Source organism: Nomascus leucogenys, chromosome 20 (genome assembly GCF_006542625.1).
Source record: "Nomascus leucogenys isolate Asia chromosome 20, Asia_NLE_v1, whole genome shotgun sequence".
In the NCBI taxonomy this organism is placed as follows: domain Eukaryota; kingdom Metazoa; phylum Chordata; class Mammalia; order Primates; family Hylobatidae; genus Nomascus; species Nomascus leucogenys.
Window position 1 is genome coordinate 78867256 of NC_044400.1, and position 21503 is coordinate 78888758.

Genomic DNA, 21503 nt, shown 5'->3' on the forward strand with positions numbered 1-21503 from the left:
TCACACCTCAAATTCACCACCGCACTCTTCTTCACCAGAAACTAGTTTCATGGACAGGAATTGCTATCATAGTGTCGTTCTGATGAAATTACACAACACTCCAGTAAACTATTTTTAACTATAAAATGTTCATTCCAGAAAAAAACTGCATAAAAGCAACGGCGATACCACACACACTGCACATCAGGCACATCAGAGGCAGGAACAGTGCCCTGAGAAGGCAGTTAGGGCGTCACGACTTTCCAAGGGGCCATGCCTTCTCTCCACCCAAATTCCACAAGAATCTATCTTTAAAAGGCACACGAACCACAGACAAAGGTTAAGTGACAAGCAAGTGTTCTCAAGGGGACTGGAGGGCCACGCAGACCCTGCCTTTTCATTTCAATGCACTGGCTTTGCTGAGGCCATAAGCAGGAGACCCATCAGGCCTCTCTCTTGGTTTCTGACCTCACTTTTCAGAGGGAGGGGAGAGTGAGAGACTGGCAGAAAACAAACACGGCTCCTCTAGGGCAGGAGCTGTGGCCCTCATTTCTCTTGGAGTTCTAGTTCTGGGCCCAAGGCTGAGCAAGCACAATATTAGATGTTTCACAATTAAAAAAAAAAAACTTGTATTGAAATTCGGCATAGAAAAATCAACAGAACAAAGGAAAGGAGTGGAAAAAGCACAGCCCTTCATCTATTCAGTAAGTGTTTATTGAGCACATATTACCTGCCAGATGCAAAACAGACAAAAGCCTTGGCCCTCTTTGTTCTCACACTCGGGTGAGGGGGAAAGAGACGACAAACGGGCTATCAGAGGGTAGGGATGTGTCCAAATAACATAATGATGAAGTATGGCTACTTCCTAGAGCTGCTCCCTCAGGTCTTAATGTCATTTCGTAAGAATGATGACGGTGCTCTGCAGCTGTGTCTAGCATTTTCAGACTCACAAAGCGCTTTCCCCTCGATCCTTCCAGCTGCCCCACACAACTCTGTGGAAGGCAAGGCATTTGGAGTGCAGAGAAAGGTTCTCCATCTCACATCCTCACTTTGCAATATCATTCAACACTTTTCTACTTCAGATTCTTACAGGATCAAAATACAAGAGCTATTTAAGGGTCACAAAGTTTTGAACAATGACTCTCCTTCTGCATCACAGACTCTCCACTCTTTCATGCCGCTGTGATCGTGTAAAAGGGGCCGAGGTGGGGGATGGAGGGCAGTGAGCAGGGGAGGAACAGGTGGTAGGTAAAGGGACGAGGAGAGAAGCCCTTAGACGAACTTTGGCTTTAAATGTCTTTTGAGTGGGATGGGAAGCCACCAGAAGGTTGCGAACAGAGCAGAGATCTGACTTATGTTTGAAAATGGCCAGTCTAAGTTCGAGATCTCACTCTAGAGGAATATAGTAAGTCACTGAACTTGAGACTCAGTGTCTTTAAGATAATCTCGTCTCTCTGAGAGTTACTGTGAGGATAAAATGAAGGACACAGGATAGCTCCCTGTGAACCTGAAACTCTAGAAGTAGGTGTAATGTACCTGTGCACATGACCATCCAACATCGGGGCCTGAGGAAGTGAGTGCTCTTCTCCAAACACCAGCGGCATTACATAATGTATTTCATTCACACACACACACCCACACCCCGTAACATCAGAAATGCCATTTCAACCAATCCCCCTGGAGGAGGGAGAGGGAAGAGGGCAAAACAGAGGAATTAGAAAGCTGAAAATAAAACTGAAATCTGCGTCTGAAACCAAAACACCCAACGAGCATTGTAGTCAGTTTCTGCTATGTCAACGTAGCTAACTGGAACACCACTTCCATTGCTCTGTATGGTCTTGCTACAGGAGAACCTGTGAGGAACCTGGAAGGAGAGAAGGAAACAGCATGCCCATCTCTGAGGCCAGCACAGGGCGCCAGGCCCTGTGGAAGTTCTGGCATGTTGCGCACCCTGCTGGCATGGGGCAGCCATGGGCTCAGGTCCCCCAGCTGCTTGCTGGAGGCTCTCCCGCTTCCGTGTTTTGGACAGCTCCAGAGCCAAGCGCACCTGCATCTTGTGTGGGTCACTTGTGTCACTGAGTCAGGAGGAAGTCATAGATGAGTTGCAGTTTGACCTCATGGATTTTCGTTTACCCTTGACCCCCTGTGCTTCACAGCCAGCTTTCCTTCCAGATGGTGGGTCCTACCAGGTGCTCAGGCCACAGCCACCCACTGACTTCAACAGCTCCTCCAAGTGTGCAAGGCTAATCTAGAATAAGTCTTCTATCCCCATCGTAATGGTTCTGCTTTTCTGATGAAACCCTCACTGTTGCGCAGGTTGGTATGGACACTCTGGCAGGCTCACCCAGGAAAGGCGAGGGTGGACCTCTGGGAGTCTGGAGCACAGCTACACCATCCTTTACAGAAAACCATCTTACTTCTGAGGAACTACTTCTGGCTAGTGAAGCCCTGGCAGAGACATAATGCTTCACCATGGGACACCAAAAGAAAAGGAAACCTGAGCCGCCCTGCATGGCCCACCAGCTCTCTGACCCATGAAGGGGCACTCCATCCTCAAGTCAAAGCGGGTGCGTGACAGCAGGCTCCATCCACTCCAGAAGACATGAGCAAGCAAGTAGCCCTTAGTCCTGTGCGCTGCCTCCTCCCTCAACAACCATTCATGAACGCTGCCTAATGGTTTGGTTGGATGGTCGACAATGGAGAGGAAGATGATTAAAAAACAGGTAGCAACCAACTGGTCTGCAGAAGATGCTGTCAACAGACCTTCACAAATGGGCACATGATATGAACAGAACTCAGCAGAAGAGGATCTTGATACTCGGGTAAATACCACGACCCACTGTAGCTACATCAGTCAGCCTCATTCCCCAGACTTCTTGTCCAAATGGGCTCATGTAGATGTGGACATGATGGCAGGAATAGAGGTTATGCATGAACTCAGCAACACGGACTTCACTCATGGAAATTAATCCGACTCCAGGTACTTCCGAGTACCCTACCTGCCAACAGCAGATGGCATCAACCTCCTTACCCCACCCCCACGCCCTGACACCATCCCTGGGATATCAGCTGGCACCTAATGGCAGGTTGTTATTACTGGTCCACTTCCATTATGAAGAGATCATTAAAATAAATTTGCCTTCTGGGTCCACAGGGCCTTAAAGAACGTCCTGTTATCCATGATGGGATCCCCACACCATCGCTCCTGACCAGCGAACTCATTTACAGTAAATGAAGTACACAATAATGGGTCTGTGCTCAGGAAATTCACTGATCTTGCCACAGACTCCAGCACCCTGAAGTCGCTTACCCAATAGGTCAAAATAATTTTTTTTGAATATCCAATTATAGTGCCAGCCAACTGGTGACACCTTGTGGGCTTGGGGGCAAGAGACTTCAGAGTATCTTCTGGCACTATATGTTCTGACTTGGTGGTACTGTTTCTCCCACAGCACAGATTCACAGCCCAAGAATCAAGGGGTGAAACAAGAGGAGCCTCCTCTCACTATTACTCCTAGTGACCCACTAACAAAATGCTTGCTTTCCTTCCCTAAAATGCTGGACCGCACTGGTCTAAGGGCAAGATATGGCAATGGTTTCATTAAACTGGAAGCAGGAGCTGCCACCTGCCCACACCGGGCTCCTCGTGTCAGTAACAGGCAAAGAAGCGGCTCCTGCAGTGGCTGAGGTGACGGACCCCAATCGTGAGGAAGCCGTTACCCCACAGTGGGAGTAAGGAAGAACACGCAGGGGACCTGGAAGACCCCAAGTGCCCCTCTGTGTTCTCACACCCTCTGATTAAAGTTAATGAAAAGTCATGACCATCCAATACAGAAGCGCTACTGAAGGTCCAGACCTTTCAAGAAAGGAAGTTGGATCACCCACCAAGAAAAAACCCACGATCAACCAAGGGGTTTGCTGGGGGCAGCGGGAATATGAAAGGGGCAGTAGAAGGAAGTGGTAAATTCTACCATGAACACTGACCAGGTGTGGAGACTGAACCTGTTACAGGCTTTTCTTCCTTGTTTTGATGAGAATATCACTGTGTACATAGAAACGAATTCTTCTTCCCCCGTCTCCCAGGCCCCTACCATCTCACATAAGAAGGGCTAACAGGATTCAACCTTGTATGAGTATCTCAGAATTTAGGTTACAGGCTCTAGAAGAGAATGGATGTCACCCAAATGTTGGACAAAGGGGCTCTGTCTCCTCTGCGGGGAGCTGGGGAATTTCCCATCACCCGGGCGATGGTGAATCACGTTAGGCTCAAGCATGCGCTGCTCATCTCTACTTAGAAACTCAGTGTGGCTAAAAGAGGTATGCATGGGTGCCAAGTTGACCAAAGACAAACTGTGGTGGTTTTCTACTGTATCAGCCTAGCAAGGCTGGAATCACACTTCTCAAAATTCCCTTTCTTAGATGATTCCGGGCTAGAGTGGCCCTGAGTGAAATCTGGGAGTGATGTGGAGGGCAGAGGGGAGCAGTGGCCCCAGACTCTGCAGGTGGACGCGGGGACAGGGACTGCCGCAGCTCACGTGGGCTGCTGCTGGTCACCTGTGCCCTCAGGAGAGACGCAGGCTCCCGTCTGTCTGTCCCTCCTCTTCCCCAATCCTCATCCAGCTTTCTTCCCAGCTGCCGGCCCGACCAGACACAGCAGAAACTGCCTGTGCTTCTTCCAGGGAAGAAGTTCTCACAACTGCACACACCCTCATTCCTTCAATAAACTCTTCCCTCCGTGACATTCAAAATGGTTTGGCTTCTCCGATGAGACCATAACCCACACAGGTTTGACAAAACCATCTCAAAGTTCGTATCTAACTGAAGGCGGTACGATCCTGAACTGAGCTGACAACTCAACCCACGGCTGTTGCTCAAGGGAGGGGCAGCTGTGTTCTGGGGCCATCAACTGAGAGTCCCACAGCAGACGTGTCATTGGAGAAGCCACTGTGCACCATCACTGCTGTCTCCTCATTCCCCAGGCGTGAGTTCCTCAGTCACCTCTTCTTCTGGAGTCAGCGGCTGAGGAACAGCCCCACTGAAGGGGCCGTGACCCACCAGCTACATGCAGCTCCTCAGAATGAAAATAACCAACAGCCCCCAAAATCAAACGATCACTCTGTTTCCAGCCTTGAAAGTACACTGCAGGGGAAAGGCCAGAGACAGACGTTCCAAATGCTAGAAAATACCCTCAACAAGAAAACATACTTGTCTTTACTCACTGCCATTAAAAATAAAGGAACTCAATGAGGTTCTGAGTTATATCAAGACATTTAATTTGTTTTCTAATTAATCTACTATCTTCTTAAATAGTTGATAAATTATTGTCAAAATTGAAAAATCCATAGCCACCTTATCGGAACTATCCCTTTTCTCATCCAGAGCACAACTAAGTATTGACATTCGGCCCGGTCTGTGCCTCAACTGCTCCAGAAGCTGAGGAGACAGGCAAGCAGGAGCAGCTGGCGCCCTCAGGGGCATGCGGTCCAGCTGGCCTGGCTTCTCCACAGCCCTTCTCCACACTCAGAGAAGCATGCCAACGGGGGAATCTCCTGTAACAACCTCCTTCCAGTCATCAAGACGGATCTTGCTTTGGTGGAACAGCTGCGCTCGTAGACTGCCAAGGAGAGAAAGATCCGAAATGCAAAGTCTCTATGTGGCAGGTAACAGTATAACAACTTTGGGGAAAAGGAGAGCATTGCCCTTAGGAGACAGACAAGGCTGGAGACCACGCACAGACGATCAATGCACCAGGAGCCTCCTGAGTACAGTCAACAACCGCTCTGTCACTTTCCACTTAGCTATCTTTCTTTTTAAAAAGCAAGCTGGATTCCATAAGTTGACATACATTGAGGTATTCAACTTTCTTATGAGATGGTAGCTCCCTGCCTGACAGACACTGAAAGGAAACATACAGCCACCAATTCAAAAATGAATTCCAGAGATTCAACATCAGCATGTCATGCTTCATCTGCACTTGGAGCTGGGTACTAACCAACAGGTACTCCTGAGTGCTACCAACAGGCCACTGACTGGGGCCAGGGGAACCAGGGCTTAGGCAAAAATCGTCTAATAGAACCTGTACCCCCCAAAAAGAAAAAACCAAAAGTCTATGACTGAGATGCCTGTTTGTGTTGTACCCAATTATTTCCGGCCCGACAGCCAGCCTGGTGGAAACTGCTCTAATCGTGGCAGGATGGGTGAAGCCCAAGAGAATCGAAGACTAAGGAAGCGGGGGCTGTAGCATGCACCCAAAAAATATACCGCAAAGAGCCATTTCTCTTCCGCGTGCTGATACCTGTTGCCACAGCAATAAGCTTTCACTACCTTTGAGTCAAGGAAGACAGCAATCCGAATAGAGGCTTGTGTGTGAGGCACTCGATGTCCTTCTCAAAACCTTTCCTGTACTGACAATCTCTTTGGGTTCAACAAGTACTTGGCCCACAGTGTTTTATAATGCCCTGTTCCCCTTCCGACCCAGAAAGGGGACAGGCTCTGCAACAGTCCTGCCAATCACAAAGGCTGAGCATGGCTGGGCAGGGCTGGCCACTCACTTGATGTGATGTATTCCGGAGCTTTTCCGGGGCTCAGCGGCACAGCTTCCTCATAATAACCTTCTGGGAGGGAGGATGTTGGCAATGGTGGAGGCCCACTGTCAGGAGGCTGAGGAAGAAAGGAAAAGCAACACAGAAATTAGCATGACCATTAGAAGGAAATTCTGGATTTCCAATTAACAGGTGTGGCCAGTCTTTTCCTCTTTCCTCTGTAAAGTCTTCGGCAAAAGAGAACCTCATCCCACAGAGAGGCTTGGAAGGCCACCCCGATGTGTCTCTCTTACTTCCTGTGCACATCCATGCCCCAGCCTCGGCCACATGCCGTCCAGTCCACACCAGATCTCCAGGTTCGGCGTGTGCAGCAGTCTCACTGGAGCAATGACGACACAGAATTCCCCTTCCCCCACGCAGGACTGGGCCTGTTCAGACGCTGCCCCAGGGGTCTGAGACAGTGTCTGCACTCCCCTTTATCCCCACACACTCCACACACACCAACCCTCGCAGGCCTCAGACGCAGACTCTGGGACTCCATGGCCCTGCCACAGGCGGTGGGCTCCTGGGACACAGGCGCACCCAGCACTCATCACAGAGCGAGCTGATGAGCCACACTGGCTGAGTGCACAAGTGAGGCTTGCCCACATTCTCACCATATCCCTACTGTGTGCTAGGAAAACTTTAAAAAAGCAAATCACCTGGGAGCCACTTTCTAAAACAAAGTAGAAATTATTCTCTAGAGATGGAATCCATTCCTTATTAAAACCAATCATGTCACAATTTTTTTTTTTTTTTTTGAGTTGGAGTCTCGCTCTGTCGCCCAGGCTGGAGTGCAGTGGCGCAATCTCTGCTCACTGCAAGCTCTGCCTCCTGGGTTCATGCCATTCTCCTGCCTCAGCCTCCCAAGTAACTGGGACTACAGGTGCCCGACACCACACCCGGCTAATTTTGTATTTTTAGTACAGACAGGGTTTCACCGTGTTAGCCAGGATGGTCTCGAATGTCTGACCCCGTGATCAGCCCGCCTCGGCCTCCCAAAGTGCTGGGATTACAGGCGTGAGCCACCGCGCCTGGCCCATCACAATTTTTTAACAAACTCAGAGACCGAAACTCTCTCTGGTTGTGAAGCCGTAGCCTTAGAATATGGACGAGCTGGGGGCTCACTCCATGCCTCGGGACAATCTACATCCCACCTGGCCTTCAGGACTGTGCTCAAGTCCCCTCTTTTCTTAAATGTTCCTGATGGCTCTAATCCACCCCAGCCTCTCCCTCCTCAGACCATCTACAGGACTTGCTGGTGTGTCTCTCACTGGTCCTTCTGCCAACAGAGGCGGCTGAGTGGCAGGAAAGCCAGCATTCGCCCAGCATCTGCAATCTGCCCAGCACTGTGCTAGACACTTCCGCACTTGCCACAGGAACATCAATCAATCCATGCAGGAATCCTTCAGGGCACGTATTCTATTACCTTCTATTTTACAGATACAGAAGTTGAAGCTCAGAATCTAAATCTGCTCAAAATCAGACACTAGTAACTGCCAGCTGGAGTTTTCAAACACGTCTGCCTGCTAAAGACCTTTTCAATATTCATATTCTTTCTCTCTCCCCTTTTTCCTATGAATAGCATGCAACAATTTCCCACTAACTAGATTCTGTAAACAAGCTGGGAAGAGGTATGTTCACAAGGAATGGAACAGAGCAGAGGCCCCAAATTGAAATCTACTCAGTTACAGTTCCAAGTAGAACAAGGTTCTATTGAAAGTATGGGGCTGCTGTGTTTTTTTAACGTAAACTCTCCAGAAAGTGCGACTCCATCGCTTTCTATGTAACTCATCTCTGAAGCCAAGAAGTCCTTTGTGAATGACTAATCACCCACTGCAGATTCATCCCACTCCTTCCTCTCACCAGATGAAGAAGTGAACTCACTCCAGACCATCTGCACAATATTCCTTCAGGGACTTACAAAGAGTTACCTCCCTCCCGCCCCCAGTCCTTGTTCCCGAGGCTAAATAACTCCAATTCCTTTGCACTCCTATCAGAAGGCTGGCTTCCCAAACTGTCATCATAGTGTGGCATTAGGCTGGACCATCTCCAGGTCCTTCATATCTTCCTATAGACGCAACAGAACCTGATACACGGGGCCCGGCACCAGGCAAGGTCTGTACAGGAGTCCATATCCAAGTTAAAATCTCTGCTGGCTGCTTTTGGAAAACAGCTGCTCGATTCACTGAGTATCTTTTATTCCTGAAACGCAGGGTATTCCAACTTCCTTTTAGCATGGTCAAACTATTCATGTCCTGGAAAAGCATGACAAATAGCTGAATCAAACAAATGTTTGTGAACTAGTACAGGTCAGACTCCTTTCTCAGTGCCCCAAGGAACTTACTCTCCAAATCGATGGGGTTCTGAGCAGACACTTTCAAACCCTATTGGTGGTCATGTACTTGGCACAACCTTTTGAGTATGCCCTTAGATCCAATAATTCCACTTCTAGAAACATATGTCAAAAACCACATATGAAAAAAACCACATAAGGATATTCAATAAAAGTTTGTTTAGTAAAATCTAAAAACAATCTAAATGTTCAAGAGAAGAATGCTCAGATGTACTGCTACATCCACAGACAGACATTTAAAAGGCCAGTGCATGTGTACAGCCATTTACTTTATTAACCTCTACAAGATACTGCTGCATGAAAGAACAAAGGTGTACTATGATCCCTTTACATAAAAGGTGACTGTTTGTGCTTACGTATATACAAAGGCAGAAGGTCATTCACTAAAAGTGTTCATAGTGGTTGCCTCTTTCTATATGCAATCTGGAATGCTTGAGTTTTCTGCATAGTTGCCATTTTAAAAAATAAAACTACTTTAATTTTGAAATAATACCCCCTCAGAAAATAATACTGCTGAAGAATCACTCCACTCTCAAATACCACTTATCCTTGAAATCGGCCCCAGGGGTTTCGGACACTTCGGGCTTGTTAAAGTCAAACAGGAGAAGGGCTGAAAAGATGAGCAAACTGTCACCACCACTGCTTTTAGAGGATCAAGTCTTTCCAATCCTTTCCAATAAGAATTCACTGAGAGCACAATTAACGGAATTCTAAAAGGTACACAACAGGGAAGACAAGTTTCCAACAGAGGCATGGGAAAGCAGAGGCCAGGCAGGAAATAAGAGAGTCTGGCAAAGGTAGGAAGACGCAGGCGCACAGCCACTCACATCCAAGGCGGGCTTGCTCCTGCACCTCTGCAACCTTGCCAAGACTCCTCGTCCCCATTCCCTCACCTAAAACAAGGGCATCGCGTCAGAACAACCTTCAGTGCCCACCCCAGCTCTGAAAAACAAGGACATCACGTCAGAACAACCTTCAGTGCCCACCCCAGCTCTGAAAAACAAGGGCATCGCGTCAGAACAACCTTCAGTGCCCACCCCAGCTCTGAAAAACAAGGGCATCGCGTCAGAACAACCTTCAGTGCCCACCCCAGCTCTGAGAGTCCAATTCCAGCATTCTTATAAAGCTACAGGTCCACAGACAACAAAGCCAACTTTACCTCTTCCAAAATTCCATTGAGAGCCGACCCCATGTCCTCCCAAAGGATAAAGGACATGCGACTCTCTGGGCAGAGAGAGTCCCTCAAATGTACCACTGAATGGCAGCCCCACACACCACTGTGGAATCACTCAACTCTCCCTCACTATCAGGAGAGATCCAGTCCGTGCACACGCCCCTAACACGGCCTGCATCTGTCCCCACTGTTTCCTGGGCTGCCACTCACAAAACACAAGCTAAGGCAACAAGGGTCCTTGGGCCGGGCATGGTGGCTCATGCCTGTAATCCCAGCACTTTGGGAGACCGAGGTGGGCGGATCACAAGGTCAAGACTTCGAGACCAGCCTGGCCAACATGATGAAACCCCATCTCTACTAAGAATACAAAAATCAGCCGAGCATGGTGGTAGGTGCCTGTAATCCCAGCTACTCAGGAGGCTGAGGCAGGAGAATTGTTTACATCTGGGAGGCAGAGGTTGCAGTGAGCCAAGATCGCCACACTGCACTCCAGCCTGGGCAACAGAGCAAGACTTCGTCTCGAAAAAAAAGAAAACAAGGGTCCAAAGTCTAACCACCATGGCATCTTTAGATACTTAAAAAGAAGTATGAGAAACTACCCTCCTCAGAGAATGACTGGTCTTCACTCCTGCTGTGCCCTAGAAATAAGAAAGAACCGGCACTGTGCGAGTGACTAGGTAACTCTCAAATTCACTAAAATATTTCTCCCTCAAATTAATACTTAAGTAAAAGCTCCTGAACTTTTATTTTAGAAAATCTTATCTATCTTCAGGAATTGTAAATTTCTGCTGTAAGGTCTCCATCTTGCATTAGAGAAAACTAGTACTTACACAACAGCACAGTAATATAACCTAGGCTTGTGGGCTTACAGCACTGGCTGTAATTTTAATTCTCGTCTTTTGGAAAGGAAAGCCCATTGGTATCTGTCTTTGCTACTTTAAGGAAAAGCGAATTCTTTAAACAAAAAGAGAATTCACAGAGAATTCTCTTTCCAATAATAATAAAAACAGCCATGGTGGGAGGATTGCTTAAAGCCAGGAGCTCAAGACCAGCCTGGGCAACATGGCAAAATCCCATCTCTACAAAAAAAATACAAAAATTAGCCAGGCATGATGGTGCATGCCTATAGTCCCAGCTGCTAGGGAGGCTGAGGTGGGAGGACTGCTCGAGCCCGGGAGGTTGCGGCTACAGTGAGCCATGATCATGCACTGCGCTCCAGCCTGGGTGACAGTGAGATGCTATCTCAAATAAATAAATACTTGTTTGTAAAATGATATGTTATAAATACAGTAATAATTATTATTGTTATTACTACAGGTTGAGGATCTCTTCTCCAAAATGCTTGGGACCAGAAATGTTTCTGATTTTGATTTTGTGTGTGGGGGGGGTGGTGGATTTGGAATATTTGCATTATGTACTTACTGCCTGAGCATCCCAAATCCAAAAATCCAAAATCTAGAATGCTCCAAAATCCAAAACTTTTTTAGCGCTGACATGATGCTCAAAGGACATGTTCATTGGACCATTTCGAATTTCCAGATTCAGGATGCTCAACCTGTACTGACCACTTGCCTGCAAGGTGTCAGCCACTGTCCTGGGATGCTTGATACATATTTTCTCGCATTCAGAAAATAACACTCAGACGTCAGCCTCTTAATTGTGATTTCACAGATGAGGAAAGCGAGGCTCAAGAGATTAAAGACACTGCCCGGGGCTGGACATGCTTATCCACAGAAGTCAGCCAGAGTGGGCATGGCCTGCTGACCTGGAAGCTGCGGCACAATTGCACGGCATCTGTCACTCCTGCAGCCTCAGCACCTACCACACAGCGGGCTGAGCAGACAAGACGTAAGGAGGGAACCAACAAACCCAACAACCAAGACTGCACGGGTCCAGACCTTTTGCTCCCATATCACACAGCACAAGCAGACGTGTCATTTCTTAGGAAGACTCCCCGTCCCCGTGCCCAAGGCAGACCCAGCACCTTCACGCCTTCCACTGCCGCTTGCCTCACCTGCCTCACTCGCCTCCTGACAGGCACTCCGCCCTCTGTCTGCTGCTCCCCACCTTCTTCCCTACCCCTGCCCCATCTGTTGCTTAGTCCTTTCCAGGGAAACACCAATAAATGACAAGAGCTGATCTTAGCTGAGAAATACATACCCCTAGGATTTGGAATCCCTTTCTGACTTTAATTTTATATATACAGTGACACCTCCAGATTCTGTTTTTCTGGTAAAAGGGATTAAAATCTGTTAAGAGTAACAGCCAGGCTGGGCACGGTGGCTCACGCTTGTAATCCCAGCACTTTGGGAGGCCGAGGCGGGCGGATCACGAGGTCAGGAGATCGAGACCACAGTGAAACCCCATCTCTACTAAAAATATAAAAAATTAGCCGGGCGTGGTGGCGGGCGCCTGTAATCCCAGCTACTCGGAGAGGCTGAGGCAGGAGAATGGCGTGAACCTGGGAGGCGGAGCTTGCAGCCAGCTGAGATCACGCCACTGCACTCCAGCACTCCAGCCTGGGTGACAGAGCCAGACTCCATCTCAAAAAAAAAAAGAGTAACAGCCAAAAAATATATAATCTGAAATAAGAAAATCAGGGCTCAAGTTCCATTTCTATCACATATTGGTGAAACCCTTTCCTAACCGATGCGAGTATTTCAGCAGCACCCTACGGCATTCGTGCCATAATCTAAACTTCCTGTGCTGCTCACTGCTCATCTGCGGGAAGGAATCCATGCTGCTGAGGGAAACTGAGGATAATACAATTTTATAGTTTAAGCTGCAAAGATGGTTTCAATCCTAACACTAAGAATTCTGAGTACATACTCTTCTTGGCAAAATGCAAGTCTTTATCCAAATTACAACCCATTCCATTGTGATCACTGTTAAGTCTGCATTCCACACAGCGCTTGAGTAAACACTGGGAAGACTGTCTCACATATTTTCTTCAAGTTTCTCTCCTTTTACTTATGCATGACAAAGAATGAAAGCCCTGTGGGGCCATGTCATCTCCCCTCCCTTTTCCATCAGCAGGCAGGCATCCAGATGGAAGGCAAGGCGGCCCACCAGGGGCGGAAACAGGATAGAGTGGAATCCAGCCATAAAGTGAATTGAAAACAAAGATGCCACTGGGATTATACATGAGCCAAAACTCTGAGATTCCTGAAAGACGGGGGAAAAAGGCAAACAAGATGGCTCACATCCACCAAAGGGTCACATCCTACATTACAGGAAAATGAATGATTTTCTTGTTTTAAATCGTAGGCTTTAGCCCCAACTCTGCAACTGGTAAAAGAGCCAACGTTGTCACATAATCTCAAAGAGCCTCGTAATGTCATCTGTCACACAGAGATAACAAGGTTGCTGTGAAGGTACCTGAGAAAAGAGCGAAATGCATCGATGGGAAGATGGTAACGCCTGGTATCAAAACTTCACTGTTTCAGGCCGAGTGTGGTGGCTCACATCTGTAGTCCCCGCTACTCAGGAGGGTGAGGTGGGAGAATCACTTAGGCCCAGGAGTTCAAGACTAGCCTGGGAAACATGGAAAAACCCCATCTCCACAAAAAATACAAAAATTAGCCAGGTGTGATGGTGTACATCTGTAGTCCCAGCTACTCGGGAGGCTGAGGTAAGAGGATCGCTTGAGCCCAGGAGGTCAAGGCTGCAGTGAGCTGTGATCATGCCACCGCATTCCAGCCTAAGCAACAGAATGAGACTCTGTCTCAAAAAAAAAACAAAAAACTTCACGGTTTCCTAGAGACAGCGGATGCCAGGGGCAGGAGTTGGGGGTGGGGGTGGGGGGAGAATGAGCAGTTAGTGTTTAAGGGGGACAGAGTTTCCATTAGGGATAAAGTAGGGAGCTGGATGGTGGTGATGGCTCCACAATACTACGAATGTACTTCATGATACTTAACTGTCATTTTAAGCATATTGAACCGTACACTTAAAATGGTTAAAATGGTAAATTTTATGTTATGGATATTTTACCACAATAAAAGGAAACTTCGCTGTAATCTGCTGGCATAAAAAGGCATCACATTTACATAAGCTCTGGCCCTAAAATACCAGTGAATTAAGTCGCTCCCTCTGCTATCCCCTGAAACACGATATAACCTCAGGCTGTTTACCAAATGAAAATATGTCCAGAAAATGCCTTGATCTAGAGTTGTATGTACGGCATGACAGCCCCAAAAGGAGCCTAGCTTGCTCTTTTTTCTCCTGAGCCATGAAGATCTGAGATACCCCTATGTTTAGACACAATGCTATGCTGAAGAAGGGTGGGGGAGCAGCACAAACGGCACTTATCCAGTTAGACCCCTTTAGCAAGCCGGCTGCTTGCGAGCTGGGCAGTGGGTCATGGCAGCCAGCGTCAGCACAGATGGGATCCATTTCCCAGGATCTGGGGCTCACCTTTTCAAACGCTCTTTTAGCACTTGCTGCAAACAAAATGCAATCAGTCTGATAGCTGCACAGGTCTCCCTTGAAACAAAGACAAGAATCTTTTGAAAAGCCAGGCGCGGTGGCTCATGCCTGTAATCCTAACACTTGAGGAGACCGGGGCATGTGGACTGCCTGAGCCCAGGAGTTTGAAACCAGCCTGGGCAACATGGTGAAAACCCTGTCTCTACGAAAAATACAAAAAAATTAGCCGGACATAATGGTGCGTGCCTGTAGTCCCAGCTACTTGGGAAGCTGAGGTGGGAAAATCGCATGAACCAGGGAAGCGGAGGTTGCAGTGAGCCCAGATCATGCCACTGCACTCCAGCCTGGGTCTCAAAAAAAAAAAAACAAAAAAGAAAGAAAGAAAGAAAATAAAAGCACAGCTCTTCCCACAAACAGTTTTTTTGAACAGATGCATATTTTAGCCTATCCGAGTCTCCCCTTGAAAAGCCAGGGAGATAAAGCAGAGTGTGAAACACGCTACATCCCACACTTGTGACTTCAAAAATTCAGAAGTTCAAGATTTCCGCACTACACACATATCTACTCTCCTGCAAGCACCTCCAAAGACACATTAGCCAGGTGGAAAGAAGCACCATGTCACACAGGGCACCTCAGGCTTTGTTAACTACTGAATAAAGGTATGAAGCACTATTAGACATTAAAAAGGATAAAAAGGTAAAAAACCTTATTTGTTAAAGAGTTTATAATACAAAACACTATGACAAAAGGAAATATTCAATTCGTGCCACAAAAGAGGTAAAAATAAAGTGCAGTTGTGGTTCAATGCATGGGAAATAGAACCTAGCTGAAGTAAATAGTACACTAAAAGAGCCCTTCAATGGCTTACTGTTGCTTTCACAACACATTCCCAACTTCTCATCACAACCCACAGGTCCTTTGTAATTTAGCCCCTGCAGAGAATTCTGGCGTCATGTGTGGATTTCCTGCCCAAATCCCAAGATCCGGCAAGGCAGAGCTACCTGCAACGCTCCTAGTATACCTGGCTGTTTTTCTGGCTTGTGCTTTAATTTACAGCACACCCTCTGCCTGGCACAGCTGCCTAACAGTTCCGTCTTGACCCCACAATAAACAAATTCCCTTGAAAATCAATTCATCAATAGCGAAACGGCCAACTAGCCCAAAGCCAATTCACTAAAGGCAAACTTAATCTGCTTAGTGACTAGCTGACTTGCTGAATCCCAAATTCACTAAAAAACTATCAGAAAACTACAGTCGAGCTATCTTAACCAAGCTCTACCTCCTTGCCTCATGGAGTTCACAGCTGTTCTCTATTCCCTCTGTAAAATACCCTGAAATCCCTAAAAGGCTAAACATTCAGGGCGACAACTCTCCTACCTGTTGAGTTGTGTATTTACCAAGAGTCAGCTTTGTTCTTTAAATTCTTATTACCATAATTATTTACTTTAATTTGACCATTACATAATAAGCCAATGAAAAAAACGAGCACAAAAGCCGAGTTGATGATTCTCTGAGATGCTTTAGAAAGGTTCAGTCAAAACTAACTAGGCAGGTCACGGTGGCTCATGCCTGTAATTCCAGCACCTTGGGAGGCCTAGGCGGGAGGACTGCTTGAGCACAGGAGTTCAAGGCTGCAGTGAGCTATGATTGTGCCACTGCACTCCAGCCTGGGCAACAAAGTAAGGACCTGACTCTTAAAACAAACAAACAAAAGTACCCAAAAAATCTATACAATTAGATGTGGGGACATCAACTATTAAAAAAAAAAAAAAAAAGACAGGGCAACATTCATAAAATTCTAGGGATTCTAAACTCAGATTGTGTTACAAAAACTGGAAATTACTAACAACGTAATCATATGTATAGATTACACAGAAAAGACAAACAGAACCCCATAAGTAGCAACACACCAAAGAATGTGGCCCTCGGCCCTACATCAAAATATAGTGGTTTTATAGCAAGTAAGCATGGCTTAGGTGTCCAGGGAAAAATTACCTTGATACTCATGCACTAAGCAGCAGGAGGGAGAAATTACCCACTGCCAAACTGTTACTCAAAAAGGATTCATTTAGGCCGGGTATGGTAGCTCATGCCTGTAATTCCGACACTTAAATCATTCATTTAAACTTAACATATTTAAAGCACATATAATGTATACCTTTTTAAAATTTTCTCACCTTAACCATTTTTGATTGACTAGTTCTGACTATACCAGTAGAAGGGCCTCATAAATACCTTAACCCAGGCCAGTTTGCCACAACCATTTTCCTACCAAAGGCAGGAGCAGATCACAGGCCAGGGGAGAGCAAGAGACAAGGAGAGAGGACGAGAGAGGGAGAAAGAGGATGAATAAGTAATAAACTATATCGGAAGAAGACAACACAGAAGTGAATCGATCATTCGATGGTTGAAAATGGTAGAAAATGCTGACCAGTCATGAGAACTCTTCATCTGAAACTGGCATCCCTCTGCTCCACCCAGCTGGCATGTCAGGGACATACAGTTTGGTCCAGAGCAGGTGGGAGGGTACTGCAGCAGCACTAGAGAAGAGGCCACGACAGTCACAGGACCACTGCTACTCTTCCAGCTGCTTCTTTTGTTTTGGTTTGGTTCTGTGGTCTTGTTTTGTTCTGTTTTGTTTTCTGAGACGGAGTCTTGGTCTTGTTACGCAGGCTAGAGTGCAGTGGCTCGATCTCGGCTCACTGCAACCTCTGCCTCCTGGGTTCAAGTGATTCTCCTGCCTCAGCCTCCCAAGTAGCTGGGATTACAGGCACCCGCCACCACGCCCAGCTAATTTTTTATTTTTAGTAGAGACGGGGGTTTCACCATGGTGGCCAGGCTGGTCTTGAACTCCTGACCTCAGGTGATCCACCCACCTTGGCCTCCCAAAGTGCTGGGATTAAAAGTGTGAGCCACCGCGCCTGGCAGGTTTTTTTTTTTTTTTTTTTTGAGACGGAGTCTCGCTCTGTCACCCAGGCTGTAGTGCAGTGGCGCGATCTTGGCTTACAGCAACCTCTGCCTCCCGGGCTCAAGTGATCCTCCCACCTCTGCCTCCCAAATAGCTGGACTACGGCTGCACACCACCACACCCGGCTAATTTTTGTATTTCTTGTATAGATGGGGTTTTGCTATGTTGCCCAGGCTGGTCTTGAACTCCTGAGCTCAGGCGATCCACCCACCTCGGCCTCCCAAAGTGCTGGGATGCCAGGCGTGAGCCACCACACCCGGCCCCGGCTGCTTCTAACTGTTCTCAGTTCCCCCTCCATCTCAGAACATCTTTCCCAATATGAAATGTGATGACGAAATGTAAGACCCATCACAGGGGAGCCAGAGATTCCAGACAATCTTACAAAGAAAAAATGAAAATAAACCAGAAGAGGAAGCCAGAAAATGGAGGACCTACTGATTTCCCATCTAGCTCTTCATCTTTTAAATTAACAATTATATATTTCTGGACTTTAATATCCTATTATTTCTAAGAACAGCAAATGAGGCCAGATGGGGTGGGTCACACCTGTAATTCTAGCATTTTGGGATGCCAAGGCAGGAGGACTACTGAAGGCCTGGAGTTCAAAACAGCAACACAGTGAGACCCTTTCTCTATTTAAATAAAAAAAAAAAATTAAACATTTGGCTGGGCGTGATGGCTCACATCTGCAATCCTGGCTACTTGGGAGGCTGAGGAGGCAGGATTGCTTGAGTCCAAGATGTTGAGGCTGTAGTGAGCTATGAATGTGCCAGTGCACTCCAGTCTGGGTGACAGAGCAAGACCCTGTGGAGAAAAGAGGAAAGATGAAAGAGGGGAGGGGAGGAGAAGGGAGGGGAGGAGAAGGGAGGTGAGGAGAGGGGAGGGGAGGGGGAGGGGAGGGGAGGGGAGGGGAGGGGAGGGGAGGGGAGGGGAGGGAAGAGAGAAGGGCAGCATCAAAGGCCCCATCCACACCAAGTGAACCAGAATCTGCACTTTAAGATGGCCGGGTGGTTGGTTGAAGGCTAAAGTTTGAGAAGCGCTGCTCTGAAGAGTGATTAGAGTGCAGGACTTCAATATATCCTAAGCACTTGAGATATATTTGCTCTTTCCATCTCCTGGATAATCCTGAGGCACAGAGGTTTCATTAATCTCCCCAAATCATACGAGGAGTCTGAGGCAGCACGGGAGCGGGAAGCAGGTGGCCTTCCTCCTGAACTGCCCCTCCAGCCTACAGCCTCCCTGGACTCCGCTTCGGTGGACAGGCTCAATGCTAACAGTCTTCTCCTGTCTGAGGCACGCTTGCGTCTGATTTGCTGCCACACCTCTGAACTAGTATTGTTGAGAAAAGCATGAATTTGAAATAAATGTTGCAATCTCTGCCCTCTCTACTTATTTTATGATGTTGAGCAAACCACACACCTTCACTGAGCCTCAGCTTCCTTCTCTGAAAAATGGGTGTACATACGCTTCCCCTGATAAGAAGTGTTAGGGGTTCTTTGAGGCAGAGTTGTGGGAGTTGAGTTGTAATTTATGGTGCTGTGTGGCAGGAACCCAGTGAGTGCTCATTTCCCTCTGTGCCCACTGCAGTGAGAAGCCCTCAGTCCCTCCAAGAGTCTTGAGCACTGTGCCAAGCACAGGTAGAGCGGGGGTGATCAAGAAATGGCCCTGCCTTCCCACCATTCGTATCCTGGCAGAGAGATCATCAGATGATTCACACTGAAAGCAAACACAGAAAGAGAATTGCTACTGATTTTGCCCTAACTTTGAATGACACTCTGAATTCCTCGAGTAAACAAGTTAGAAAACAGCCAAATATAGAAAAAGCTGAATGGTACATAAAAGTTTGCGTATGTGGGAATCGCCAGATTCTTTTTTAAAAAACAAATTTTGAATTTGAATGCATAAAACTAAAGTATGCATTCCTGAAATATGTATATATTTTTCTCTCTTGGAAAAAATATGGATAGTTAACCCCAGAAGAAGTCTAACAACGACTATTAAAGTTTCAGAATAAGGTATTCAACTTCAGAATTAACTCAGAAGAGAGTCAAGTCCACAGGTCTACAGATACTTTTATCTGCTAAATCCTCTAATTTTTTTCTTAATCTGACGTAAGAAAAGATGTCTATGGCCCTGTAGCTCCTGCTATAGGTAATTTATGGTGGTGTGAGGCAGTGCAAAGAAATGCTAGCTTCCTAAGGGGAGGCTACACTTACAGTCTACCAACCAGCTATCACTAATAGCTTCTCAGCCCTAGAAATATACTCAAAGGAGTGTCTTGAGCAAAATAAGGGCTCCATTCTTCCACACTGGGCTTCCATCACAGGGCCCTGGAGCTCGTAAGTACCCCCAGGCCTCCAGCGACGACCACTGAGATGGTGGGACCTTGACTCACCAGCCAGGGCTGAGGGATCTCTGGCAGGGGCATCTGAGGAGGGGCCGGCAGGCTGTTAGTGGTCTCCTGCTTCTGAGCATGGTCCTTCACATCAAAACCTGTAAGAATTAACCAGAACCACAGAACTGGATGAGGATGGGGATGAGAATGGTACCACTAGCATCTATCAGTTCCTGAACCCTGTGTTGAACACTTTGCAAATATTTATTTTCTCTAATCCTTTACAACAGTCCTGCAAGGTTAGGTATTATTCTTCTCCATTTTACAGGTGAAGAAACGATAGCTTAAATAAAGTGAAAGAAAAGAAAAGAAAAGAAAAAGAAAAGAAGAGAGAAGAGGAGAGGAGAGGGGAGAGGAGTGGAGGGGAGAGGGAAAGGGAAAGGGAAAGAAAAGAAAAAAGAAAAGAGAAAGAGAAAGAGAAAAAGAGAAAGAGAAAGGGAAAGGGGAAGGGAAAGGGAAAGGGAAAGGGAAAAGAAAAGAAAAGAAAGAAAAGAAAAAAAGAAAAAAGAAAAAGAGAAGGAAGGAAGGGAGGGAGGGAGGGAGGAAGGAAGGAAGGGAGGGAGGGAGGGAGGGAGGGAGGGATGGATGGATGGATGGAGGGAAGGAGGAAGAGGAAGGGGAAGGGAAAGGGGAAGGGGAAGGGGAAGGGGTGTAAGAAATGAATGAAAGCACTCATAGATGGAAATGGCGGCGCTAGCCCCAGAGCCTGCATGCTCCTCAGTGTCATGCTGCGTCTCAAAGGGAAAGCTGCTCCCCCTCAACTTCTACTCAGGGCAGGCAGGACTCATCCATGTAGTAACAGGATAGACACCTTCCTGGGAATCAGTAAATTTTTATTAAGTATCTTCTTAAAGTCAGATACTGTAATAGACATACTGTATGGAAACATGACTGATATAAGCTCACATGTCTTGGGCACTCATATTTAAGTTGGAAAGACAAATACATACACAACGAACGATTAGGAAAGGTGATGAACACGATACCAGTGCAGGCAGGAAAGAGGAAAAAGCAAGTTTTAATTTGGGCACAGTACTATTTATATGCCTAACACTCACTTAGAAAGGACTGTAAAAATACTGACTTAACAACGATCGCCTATAATGGGTCCAGTACTACACTAGAGGCCAGGAATTGAAACATGAAAAGCCCCAGTGCCTGACCTCCAGGAGCTGCAATGGAGAAAAGAACTTCGGCAGAGAACTGCAAACAAACAAACGAACAAAAGCAAGAAAGGAAAAGGATAAATGACACATGCACACACAAAATCAATAGATAGGTTTAAAGCAAATTAAAGAGCTGAAGAAAGAATTCATGAATTGAAAAATATCAGGAGATTCATCCAGAAGGAGGCATGAAGAGACCAGTGCTGGAGCTCACTGGGTGGAGGAAGAGAGGACAGGAAATCAGGGGAAAGCAAACGGTCATCAATAGCTGACATGTTTACTATGCATCAGGCACTGTTTTGAAATATTTTATACCATCTCATTCAATCCTCACAACATCCCGTCAGGTCAACTACCATTAGCCCTTTTTTATACAAGGAGGAAACTAAAGTAAAAAAAGCGTAAGTAACCCGTGAAAGGTCGCACATTTGGTAATAGGTAGGGCAAGAATCAAAAAGC

At 46.8% G+C, this 21503-nt stretch overlaps 1 protein-coding gene across 2 annotated transcripts in view; it reads right to left on the bottom strand.

Annotated features, from left to right (window-relative positions):
- AFAP1 (actin filament associated protein 1) overlaps positions 1–21503 on the bottom strand; it is a 177243-nt gene that overhangs the window by 86659 nt on the left and 69081 nt on the right. For both annotated transcript variants that reach the window (XM_030801160.1, XM_030801159.1), the window contains exons 3-4: positions 19879–19976; positions 6531–6639 (exon numbers count right to left, since the gene is read on the bottom strand). In XM_030801160.1, coding sequence (XP_030657020.1) covers positions 6531–6639; positions 19879–19976 — 207 coding nt within the window. The remainder of the gene's footprint in view (positions 1–6530; positions 6640–19878; positions 19977–21503) is intronic.